The following is a 12,712-nucleotide window of genomic DNA, read 5'->3' as shown; positions in this document are numbered from 1 at the left end:
GAAGGCAGCAGACCAGGAAGTGATTTAAAGATGAAAATGTACCAGTGAGAGAGTCTGTGTGAAGCTAATGGTGACCAGTTAACCAGTGAATACTGGGTGCAGTGGTGGGTACAATAGTTACAGCCAGTTATGAATCTTAGTGCACCATGATAGACAGCATCCAACATCTGCAGCATCCAACATCTGCAGCATCCAACATCTGCAGGGTTCTTGTAGGAGCGTTCATGTAAATAATGTCACCGTGATCGATGGAGGGAAGGAAAGTCACAGATACAAGGTGTTTCCTAACATTCAGAGTTAGACAGGATCTGTTTCTGAAAAAGAAACACAGTTTAAAAACAAAGTCCATGCTCAATAATCCAGGTATAAAATCCAAAATTTTTCAGTCAGGTCATCTGGACAGTTTCTTTTTTTGTTCTGAAACGTTTCACCTTCCATCCAGAAGGCTTCATCAGTCAAGGAAACACACAACAAAACTGATTCTTCCCCCAACAGCTTACTCCAAAGTGGAACAAACCAGTTATGTTGGTGCTAAGATGGTGTATTTGTCACGCCCCCTCCTCCGGTGCCGGCCCTCTCCCTCATCGACAGTCATGTCAAAGAGAGTCAAGTCAAATTTTGTGATATAACAAAAAAAAATAAAATAAAATAAAAACCTGAAATCATAGTTATTTGATAAAATTAACTGAACATGTTGCTTTGCAGTATTATATTAAAACTAAAAAAAAACTAGGGTTAATTTGACTGAAATTACTTTATTTAGTAAAGTATTCAGTCTTAAAGTATAAAAATAAATAAAAACAAAAGATCCTTCTGTTATTTAGATGAAAAAGTCTGCACAAAACATAGAACAAAATCCACCACAAAAACTAAAGTGCAGGTGAAGTCCCCAAAAGAACTAAATAAAATGAAGCTGAAGATCTGTTGAGCATAAATTGGATGTTGGACTCCTGGCAGGGTCCAATGCTGACATGTTCCTGTTTTTAGTTTTCTACAATTGTCTTGAAATCTAGCTGTTTTTTTTTTTTTTTTTTGTTTTGTTTTGTTTTGTTACCTTTCCCTTTTAGCCTTCCTATTTGTTAAAAAAAAAAAAAAACCCTGCAGTATGACTTTTTATAACTGTTTATTGTTGTTGCTGTTGTCCATTGTCGTCATCTTTCTTTGTTAAATCATGTCTCTCTTGTAAATGAGTCCTTGAGGCTCAATGGGATTTACCTGTAGAAATAAAGGTTGATTGATTGATAAATGTAACGTACAAGAGAAAATATGTTGCCTTTAAATACCATACCATACCATACCAATTTATTTATATAGCACTTAAAACAGCAACAAGGCCAACCAAAGTGCTGTACAAAAGAAACAAACATGCACAGCAGACAGGAAAACATAAAATAGAAATACAGATACAAATAGCAGCAGAAGCTAACTAAAATGGCCAACAGAGTAGAGAACAGACCGGACCAAAACAAATCACACCGTGTTAAAGGCAAGCGAATAGAAGTGGGTCTTCAAGCGAGACTTAAAGACTGAGAGTGTGGGAGCCTGCCGGACACTCAGTGGCAACTCATTCCACAGTCGTGGACCTGCAACAGAGAAAGCCCTGTCACCTCTGAGCTTACGACGGGTTTCTGGGACTGAGAGAAGCATCTGGTCTGCTGACCTCAGAGAGCGTGGTGGGACATATGGCTGCAGAAGATCAGTGAGATAGGATGGGGCGGAACTGTTCAGTGATTTAAAAACATACATGAGAATTTTGAATTGGATCCGAAGGTGAATGGGTAGCCAGTGCAGGGAGGCCAAAACTGGCGTGATGTGCTCTCTATAGCCTGTACCAGTTAAAAATCGGGCTGCAGCATTTTGGACCAGTTGTAGACGAGCAATGGAGGACTGACTGATTCCAAACAGAAGTGAATTGCAGTAATCAAGCCTAGATGTTATGAAGGCGTGGATCACTGTCTCGAGGTTCTTTTTGGAGAGTATAGGCTTCAGCTTAGACAGCCGTCTCAGCTGAAAAAAACAGGATTTGACCATCATGTTTACGTGACTGTTGAGTTTTAAGGACGGGTCCATTATCACCCCCAGATTAGTCACCTTTTGTTTCTCTAGCGAGGCTAGAGAGAAAAGGTCAATGTCATGAGGTAAATGAGCTGTAACTTCCAAAACTTGTGACAAATGCTGAAAACAACTGAAATGCCTGAAAGGACTGCTGATCAGACCAGCCAGCAGCAGTGTCCTGATCCTCAGGAAAGCAACTGGTCTCCAGGTTTGAGCAGTTCCCAGTCTCTGTTAGTGCACAGTTAAACTTTAGTGCACAGTCAAACTCAGGTAAGGCTCCGACTTGACCATAAACCGGTGGCTAATGCATAGTCAGTGTTTCTCCTACCATTAGACAAGTGGGGTGGCCCGCCACGTCAACAGAACTGAGCGCACCCCCACCCGTCGGCCCTGACGTAGCTCCAAGTTATCAGTGATCAGTGAACTAGTTAAAAAGCTAAAGGCAACGTCTTCCCTCATGCTGAACCCTCACGCTGACCAACTTGAAACCTGTTGGTACTGCTCTCAGCTCAGCTGTGTCCCTCCCCCCCCCCCCAAAAAAAACCAGTGTGCAGCTCAGGTGTCTCCATTCATGCCTTCACCTTTAAAGCTTGAATATCGCTGCATGACCCACGTGAGCGTAATCCGCTGCGTGGTGGGATGACGTAATTAGGCCATGAAATTAGCATCACGATATCATTTATTTTCCCGGGCACGTTTTTTTACCGGTGTTATCGTGAACCACATGATATGGCCCAGCACTACTCCTTCGTCTTCTTCACAGTGATGTAGCATTTATTAAGTGAGATGGAGGAAGAATGGTGACACTTCCTCCACTACATTCGTGTTTACTCATTTAGTACTTGTTAAAGTGTGACACCAGCTGGTCAGTTTACTGACCAACAACAACTTCATTAATACGTTCATCCTTTAATGATCACAATCAGTCACTGAAGTAGAATGAGTTCATTACAGGGAGTTCTAGACCAGAACACATGAATATTCATCTGAATGAAGAGACAAAAGTTGTCTATGACGTTTTAAAACAAAAATAATCAAACTAAGAATCAACAACAATAATAAACAAACAAACAGTAATTAATTAATCAAAGTTTAATTACTGTATTTAAGGCTAAATTAACCCTTTGAGGAGGAATTTTTTAGTTTTTATATGCGCACAAATTTAGACAGAGTTTGACCATTTTAATAGTTTCCTTTGGATTTTGGTTCAAATAAGTTATTAAATCTGATCAGATAAAGTCATTTATTATCACTGCAAGCCAGGAAATGATTTATCAAGTTGCATCAGGTACAATAACATCACCAGACCATCATGTCACCAGGTTCTGCTCCTTACCTGCTCAGTGTTGAGGGCACCAGGTCACTCGTCTTTCTGGGGTTCTGCAGGAAGGTCAGACCAGGATACATCATAAGGAGGACTCGCCAGGAACTGCCCAAGGCAGCAGAAAGTCACTGTGACAGCTTCAGGGCTTGGTGAGGGCAACTGCTGATGAGAAGGTGCCGTCCATCGCAACCTTCAGCTGGTTTCGACTTCAAGCCGAGAACATGAGTCTTGTAGTGAGAAAAATGCCTAATATTCTGTACTTATTTAACTTCTAATTTTTTCTAACAAACTGTAATCAAGCAAAATGTTTATCTGCTCAGGAATGACGAGGAGTGGACCTCGGACTACATCAGGATCGGGATCCAAAGTCAAACTCAGGTTCAGGAGTCCTAGACGAACTGTTTAGTCACACAAAGACACTGTGTAATAACACCAGCTCTCACATGTTTTAACTACTCAGGGTCATTATGACTTCCCTCTGAAGCAAACAGCTCCAGCTCAAAGAGCTTTCAACAGGTGCATCTTCAAGGCAAAGCTATCTTCTGAAAAACAGGAGAAAGAAATATGTTCTCAGGACATCATTACCTGCGGTGTTCTCTCAGTGTTCACTGAACCAGGCACAAGGACCTTCTCGTGCTCTGCTCCTGTTTCCTGGAATATCTTGTAAAAACTTCTAAAGTTCTCCACCTTGACCTCTCTACGTGATTTCATACAGCTGCTAAGTTTATGGCAAAAACCAATGCAGACATGTTCCTGTTTTTAGTATTCTGGTATTCTACATAGCTTTACAGTCTAGCTGTTTTTTGTTTTGCTTTTTTAAAATACCATTTTCTTTCATTTACTCTTCTCATTTTACATGCTATCTTTTATATGATTGTCTACTGTTGTCATCATTCTTTGTTAAAAAACAAAACAGGTCTCTCTTGTAAATGAGTCCCTGGGGCTCACAGAGACTAACCTGTATAAATAAAAGTTGAATGAATATTAAACACATTATAATAGTTCACATGATTTCATTATAATGATTGAAACATCCAGCCATTATCTTTACCCGCTTCTTCCTTTTTGGGTTGTGGGGGTATGTTTCAAACAATATTCATAATTATTCATGATCACACACGTTAATAGAATAAAACAAACTTCTTCTTTTTTTTTTAAACGCATAAGAAAAATTAAGGTAAAGTCAGACTGTAGCTGACTCTGAGTCCAAGGACAGTGAATGTGAGACAAACACCAAACAGTACTGAAGTCAAATGTAAAAGAAAACAATTCATGGTGAATCTGGGAGATAACCCAAGGGTCAGGGGTTATAATTAGAGGAGTGCAGCTTCATAATACTTTGATGTGGAGGTTGTTCTTCCTGCACAAGCTCTCCAGGTGTTCCACCTCCTGCCTGTAGCTGGACTCATCATTGTTTGTGATGCGCCCAACCACCGCTTTATCATCTGCAAACTTTACGATATGACAGCCTGGATGGGTAGCTGCACAGTCATATGTGAGCAGAGTAAACAGGAGGGGGCTCAACACACATCCCTGTAGGGAGCCAGTGCTGAAGGTTATGGTAGAGGAGGAGAAGTTGTGGATCCTCACAGACTGTAGTTGTTGGTTAAGAAATCCAGCACCCAGTTGAATAGGGAGGGACTTAGACCTAGTATGAATAGTTTGTCCATCAGGGTCTGGAGAATCATGGTGTTGAAGGCAGAGATGAAGTCCACAAAGAGCATACAGACGTAGGAGCGCTTCTGCTCTAGGTGGGTGAGAACAGTGTGGACCACAGAGGAGATGGCGTCCTATGTTGATTGATTCTTGCAGTATGCATACTGATGAGGATCCTCACTGATGTCAATGGTAGCTTTGATGTAGGTCATGACCAGTCTTTCAAAGCATTTAGCAACTTATTGGGGTGAGGGCTACTGGCCGATCGTCATTCAGTCCTATCACTGCAGAGCTCTTAGGAACTGGGATGATAATGGCAGTCTTGAGGCAGGTGGGACAGTTGCCAAGGTGAGGGATGAGAAAGATATGAGCCTTACAGAGCTGATTGGCACAGTCTATCAGCACCCTCCCCGTGATGTTATCTGGGCCAGTGGCTTTGTGAGGATTAATCCTCCTGAAAGTCCCCCTTACTTCTGCTGAGGTCACACTGAGGGACTCCTCTTCAGTTGGTAAGGTGAGTCTGGAGCTGGGTGGTCTATTTGGGTCTATTTGGCAGTGATGGGTCCTCAGGGCATTGTACACTTCTGCTGTTATAGTCTGTGGTGCATTTAATGCCCTTCCACATGCTCTGTGGGTCCTGTGAGGAAAAATGTCCTTGGATATTCTGTGTGTATGTGGCTTTGGCCTTCTTAATACCAGCAACCAGCTCTTCCCTTGCCCTCCTCAGTTCCTGTGAGTCACCAGACTTGAAGACAGTATCCTTGGCTTTCAGCTGAGGGGGCCCTCAGCAAGATCTATACACTGCTCAGTTCATACCAGGAGACCAGTTTGGACTCCTGTAAACTGAAACTGGAAATGGACTTGGAGGAACCCATATCAAACTGAATCTTGCAAAAGATAATTAAGAACATTTACTCATCCTCCATCTGTCTGAGACATGCTGTAATTCAATTCAAGGTAGTGCATCAGCTGCAGTGGTCCAAAGACAAGTTGTCCAAGATCAAAGTTGACCTGGACCCCGCATATAATCGCTGTAAACAAACTCCAGCTATACTCTTGCATATATTCTGGACCTTTCCCAAACTGCAGACCTTTACGCAATCTATTTTTGATACCTCTGTGATATGCGGAAAAACTGTACACCCATTACCGCTCATCTCACTGACTGGCGTGGTCCCCGTGGATATGTCCTTCAGCAAGTACGAGAAGGATGTGATTACTTTTGGCTCTCTTCTGGCCAGGAGACTTGTCTTGTGCAGTTGGAAGGAGCCACACCCCCCAGCATATGTTAATTGGATAAGAAAAGTGATGCACCATATTCATTTATAAAAAAATCCAATATACTCTGAAGGGTTCTGTTAAAAGATTTTGGGACACTTGGCAGCCTTTTATGTTGTACGTCGAAAACGTCAATGCCTTGTTAATTCGTTTGTCTGTTTGTGACTGATCCGGTGTGGGAGGGAAAGGGTAGGGTTTGTTCTATTTTTTGTCTTCTTTTTTGTTGTTGTATGATAAAAAGATTTCAAGAAAAAGACTGATTAAAAAAATAATAGATAAGGTTGTTGTACTTTTACAAAAACTATTGTAGTATCATTAAAAAATGCTACAAAGTGCATATTTACCACACACAGCATCTACTCACAAACAAACTTACCCTGGTTAAGTAGCAGTGCTAGGAAGAAAAAGAGACAGTGACTCAATACATCATTTTGTTGGCTTCCCACTTTTATTAAAAACAATAGTTTATGCCTTGTTCCACAGTTTGTCTTATTTAGTCTAAACTGTTTATCTTTACTTTCAGTCAGATTTACTGAAAGCAAGTGCTGTGAAATCCTGGCAGGTAAAACAGAGTCCCTTGTCCTCCACTAGCATGGACGTGCAGTTTCTCCATCATCCAGTGGATTTCTATGAGGTTACCTAAACAAGCCACCAAGGATTTCTACAATCATAAATGACTTCAGCACCTGCTTTGCAGTGAAACGGATATGGCAGTGAAAAGCTGACTGTAATCTTGAATTACTGACTCTGACATGTGTATGCAGCTGTACAAATGCTATTGATCAGCTGATCTTGGGTGCTGCTACACTTTCAGTTTCAATGAGAGAGAAAAATCTCTTGCTTCGTATTACATTTAGAAATAATGATATTTCGGCTTACCAGAAAATCCTCGCTTCAGCCACTTGGGGTCTTCAAGCAAGATGAAGAAGTTTTCCTGCTTCTCATATTCTTCCATATTTAAAATCCTGACTTGTAATGTCTGACTGGAAAGGTTCATGCACCCCCCGCCCCACACACACCCACCCACACACACACACACACACACGCACACACACACACAGATTTATTTCTACAACAGTTAAATTACATACTAGTTAACTTGTACTATATTTAATTTTAAAAAAGTTTTGCTGTCAACACAAATGCTTTAATCAAGTTCAAATAGGTTTTATTATCATTCGCATCACATGTGGTTCATGAGGTGGAACGAAATTGTGTACACAGGGTCCCAGTTACATCCAACAATAGCAAAGATATCAATTGTAAAAAGAAACTGTAAAGAAGGATCTAAGATCTAAGAAATATGCTAAACTAAGAATGCAGAGGTCATTGTCATTAAAGCGCTCATCAACGGTCCATCAGTTTACTATACAATTTATTAATGAGCTAGCTAAAACAGTTAAATAGTTAAATAAATAGTTAAAATGACTTGAAAATGTAATGGGAAAAGAACCAGTCAGTTTTCATAGGGTGACTGGAGTTTCCAGCAGCTAATCAGAGACATTATTATCTTGAGGTGTCAAGTCATCAAGTAATTCTGTCTAAAAACACATCCTGGAGTGTGTCATCAGTAATTCACAGAACAGTTTCGGGGAGGATGTGGAGCCCTCTTCCCAAAGGTAGAACAGTAGAGCACGACCCCATGCCTGATGGGTGACAGTTAAGAGGAAGCATAGTGCTAAGGCTACGCTCCCAATTCATCACCAACCCATACGCAATTCAAAATAATTTTCTTTACTCAGGGTCACACCTGCTGAGAAGCAGACTCTGGTAATTATCTGCTATATCTATCTGGCATATAATCTGGTAAATTTTCATAGTCCAAAACATGAAGGTAATAGGAACTCCAGCAATGGACCAATGCATTGCGGGGGCCAGAGTGGGTAATATTGAATCTTACCTGATTCGGCTGATTAAGGCTAAGTTTAAGTACAGTGAGATTGTTATTCATGTTAGTGGTAGATTACTGACACCAGGTTACACCAAGGTCATTAAATGGTCACTAAAATCATGGTAGTCAGCTATCATCTTTCTCTACTTCTTTTCTGTTGTGGCAGTTAGCAACAAGTATTTAAAAAATGTGCACCTTCTTTGTGATTAGAAACCTGTAGCTTACATGTTCTTCATGTAACTCCAAGGTCTGTACCATGACTTTTTGGTACTTGTACAAATTCATGTACTGGTACACTAGTAGCGTTCACAGATTTTTTTTGTTTTCTCCATTGAGAGCAAAAAGACACACCGAACATAAAAAACAAAACAAATAACACAAAGCTAGTTGATTTTGGTAAGTTGTTTCACATAAAAAAAATCTAAACCAAATAAAAGATTATGCAAATGATTTGTACTTGGCTGCTCTAGTGTATTTATTGCTCCCATTATTGTAGTTCCTGTAGTGTTGGTATAATGTTTTTAGTTTGACTGGTTATTTTAATTTGACTTGTGACATATCTAGAGTGTACCCTGTCTTTTGCACAATGACAGCTGGAGATAGGCACCAACTCTACCGTGAATCCACTTGGAAAAGCAGGTCAAGAAAATGAATGAATGGACATAAATGGATGCTGGATTTTTATGGTTATTTCCAAATTGGTTTAAGGACTTTTGTTAAACCATTGAGAAGTCAGAGATAAATGAACATTGAAAGTGTTAAAAGAAAACTGCAAAATAATCTGCAGTCATTAGTTTTAGCTGTACCTCACCTGGTTTGTTCATTGGTAAATTCCACCTCCCCTCTGGCCTCCTCATAGTCCACTCCAGCCTTGGCACTACCATCCTCTGTATGGTAAGGCACAGCAACTGTGCCCCTGGAGCCAGAATTCCTCAGTACAGTCACTGTAAGAATGCCGGTGCTCTCACTTACTCTCAGTACCTGCTGCCTAAAAGTGAAGATTCCAGCATGATCGTCATCCAAGATGGTGATGATGGCAAACAGTGGCTCTACGAGTTTACCCTTAGGTGGGGTGCCTGTCCCTTCATTTCCTCCCTCTTCTAACCTCAAATTCTGAAGATGTACAAAAAAATGTTCGTCCTCCTCGAAGATGTCATCATCCAAGATGCCCACCTACAAAGAAAAAGATTGTCTGGTTACATGCTTCAGAATGCATAAGACACAACACTAACAAAGCTTTCAGGCAGGTTGATTTTCAAGTTCAAGTAGGTTTATTGTCATTTCACCACATGTAGTACATGAGGTGGAACGAAATTAATTAGAGTAATCAGGTCTCTCTTGTAAATGAGTCCTCGAGGCTCAATGGGATTTACCTGTAGAAATAAAGGTTGATTGATTGATAAAAAAAAAAAAAAAAAAATTATGTGCACAGGGTTCCAGTTACATCCAACAATATCAGAAATATAAAGTGTAAAAATAAACACTATATAAAGATCTAAAATATATGCTAAACACAATAATGCATGTTTCTACAACAAACTAAGGTTAATGCGGAGGGTATTTAGAAAATTTCTAGTTGGCTCTCTTGATCCATTTCTGTTTCGATTTTTGCCACGCCCTTAAAATACGTAATTTTTCACCAGTCCTGATGCGTCCGCCAAATTTGGTGACTTTTGGTATCTGTTATGTCCCCAAAACGACAATTCATTTGGTGGAAAAAATTGCAGCTCAGGCCTGAACAGAGTGATTACAATAGGCCTTTGCAGCACTTCGCTGCTCGGGCCTAATAAACTTTAATGATTTTGTTGTAAGATTCAAGTAGGTAAGAGTTACACTGTATTTAAAAACAGAGGTAGTTTAATTTTTGTTTGGTAGTCAGAAGTAGCAAAGTGTGACAAATCCTGGCGAGTGGAGGGAGCAATTTTATCCACAACCAGGTGCAATTGTAAAGCTAGAGGGTGGCTAATGGTGGCCTTGGTAAATGGGGGCGGAGATGGCGTAGAGGTAGGGCAGCCGACTCGGGACATGAAATCCCAGGCTCAATCCCCAGCCATGTCGTGGGCAACAGCGCCTTGACGGAATTACTGCCACAGAACGGTCTGTATTTTAACGCCCCGCGGCCATCAGGCCGGCGCGGTGGTGGATTTTTAACAATATTCGAATCAACTTTTGACTGTAAACAACTGCCCATCCCAGTTTCCCACGCCAGCTTTGAGCTGAGCGTCTTTGAACTCGGACATTCACCTCCGACGTTATTCGCACTCGTCTACCGCCCACCTCGATCTAAGGATTTCATAAATGAGTTTTCTGACTTCTTGGCTGAAATCACACCAAAATATGAGCATGTTTTCATTATTGGGGACTTTAATTTGCACGTGTGCTGTCCTGAGAAGCCCTTGGTTAAGGACTTTTTAGATTTATTGGACTCATTTAATTTAACTCAGCATGTAAACGGTCCCACCCAAGAGTGTGGACATACACTGGACCTTGTTTTAACTCATGATGTGACTGTTAATAATCTTGTTATTGGTGATAATGTTTTTTCAGACCACATGCCAGTCCAGTTTGAGTTCACCCTCCCCCATCTAACTCCTAAGTCGTGCATTTTTGCACGTAGCGCCCGGACCATTAACCACTTCACTGCCACATGTTTCACAGATGTTTATAACTCTGAAATGATAATTCAGCCCTAAGTGTTTCTCTCCACCACTGAGGAGCTGACATCCCAGTTCAACTCTGTCTTCTTAAAGACTCTGGATCATGTTGCACCTGTTAAAACCAAAAAATCAAAACTGAGAGCAGAACCTTGGCTGAGTGACGTCACCAAGGCCGTTAGGCAGCAATGTAGAAGGGCGGAACGAAAGTGGAGGAAAGACAGGCTGCAGGTCTCTTTTCAAATACTTAAAGAGAGTTGGCGCTGTTATCAGAAAGCAGTGAAAGCTGCTAAATCCAAATACTTCTCTGATATAATTACCTCAAACTCTCACAACCCACGTGTCCTCTTCTCCACCCTAAACTCTGTTCTCCACCTCACTGAACCATCTCCTCTGGAAGCCTCGACTGAGCTGTGCGACAACTTCCTACATTTCTTTTTGGAAAAAATTGTGACCACCCAGGCTCTCATTTCCCCTCCAACTCATGACCCATCCATCCCACCTCAATCTGTAGCTCCTTTTGACCATTTTGAACCCATCACTTTATCTTCTCTAGAGCAGGTCCTGTGCAGCTTGAAACCTTCTGGTTCCCCCTTTGATGTGGTCCCCCCTCGACTACTAAAGGAGGTTTTTCCAACTCTAGGTCCGTCCGTTCTTGCTATAGTAAACAGTAGTTTATCCACTGGCGTGGTGCCAAAATCCTTTAAACATGCTGCCGTCCAGCCTCTCCCGAAAAAAACAAACCTTGACCCCTCAGTCGTTTCCAACTACCGGCCTGTCTCCAAACTCCCATTTGTTTCTAAAGTACTGGAGAAAATAGTCGAGTCCCAGTTGAAGTGCTTCCTGGAGGATCACACCATCTTAGAGCTTTTCCAATCTGGCTTTAAACCTCTCCACAGCACTGAAACTGCCCTGCTGAAGGTCTTTAACGACATCTTCAGATCCACAGATACTGGTGATTCTGTGCTGCTTGTCCTGTTGGACCTCACAGCCGCCTTTGACACCATCGACCATGAGATCTTCATTGCTAGGTTGGAGCAGTGGGTGGGCGTCACAGGGTCAGCCCTCAATTGGTTCAGATCCTACCTCACTGACAGATCCTTTTGTGTCTCCATCAAGGATTTTAGTTCCGCAGAGGCAGAACTTAAATGGGGGGTTCCGCAGGGGTCCATCCTGGGTCCCCTCCTATTCTCTTTATACCTGCTGCCACTTGGTGCTATTTTCCGGAAACACAACATGCCCTTTCACTTCTATGCCAATGACTGTCAAATTTACTTCCCCCTAAGACACAATGGTACATGCTCTATTCAACCGCTGCTCGACTGCCTGGCTGACATCAGGGACTGGATGGCTTTAAACTTCTTAAGTTTCAATGAAAAGAAGTCTGAAGTCATGTTGTTCCCTCCCAATGACACAATCACAAAACACTGTATCGACCTCTCCGCTCGAACCCTGTCAGAAAAACAAAGAGTCACTAATCTGGAAGTGATAATGGACCCTTCCTTGAAACTTAACAATCATGTAAACATGATTGTTAAATCATGCTTCTTCCAACTGAGGCGGCTGTCTAAACTGAAGCCCATATTGTCCAAAAATAACCTGGAGACAGTAATACATACACTCATTACATCTAGGCTTGATTACTGCAATTCGCTCCTGTTTGGTATCAGTTAGCCCTCCATTGCACGCCTACAACTGGTACAGAATGCAGCAGCCCCATTTTTAACCAGTACAGGCAAAAGAGAGCACATTACACCAGTTTTGGCCTCCCTGCACTGGTTACCAGTTCACTTTCAAATCCAGTTCAAAATACTCCTGTATGTCTACAAATCACTGAACAGTGTACCCCCCCCC

At 41.6% G+C, this 12,712-nt stretch overlaps 1 protein-coding gene across 3 annotated transcripts in view; it reads right to left on the bottom strand.

Annotated features, from left to right (window-relative positions):
- The window catches only part of slc8a2a (solute carrier family 8 member 2a), a 53,568-nt gene that overhangs the window by 19,670 nt on the left and 21,186 nt on the right, over positions 1-12,712 (bottom strand). Inside the window, exons 6-9 of one of the 3 annotated variants that reach the window (XM_037687630.1) lie at positions 9,016-9,377; positions 7,193-7,296; positions 6,686-6,707; positions 2,863-2,870 (exon numbers count right to left, since the gene is read on the bottom strand). In XM_037687630.1, coding sequence (XP_037543558.1) covers positions 2,863-2,870; positions 6,686-6,707; positions 7,193-7,296; positions 9,016-9,377 — 496 coding nt within the window. Of the gene's footprint in view, positions 1-1,953; positions 1,957-2,862; positions 2,871-6,685; positions 6,708-7,192; positions 7,297-9,015; positions 9,378-12,712 lie in introns of all 3 variants that reach the window. The other 2 variants (XM_037687632.1, XM_037687631.1) reach the window with 2 other exon arrangements.

Source organism: Nematolebias whitei, chromosome 14 (genome assembly GCF_014905685.2).
Source record: "Nematolebias whitei isolate Nwh7 chromosome 14, NemWhi1, whole genome shotgun sequence".
Taxonomy (NCBI): domain Eukaryota; kingdom Metazoa; phylum Chordata; class Actinopteri; order Cyprinodontiformes; family Rivulidae; genus Nematolebias; species Nematolebias whitei.
The sequence above is the reverse complement of the archived record's forward strand: the minus strand, read 5'-3'. Positions and strand labels throughout refer to the sequence as shown.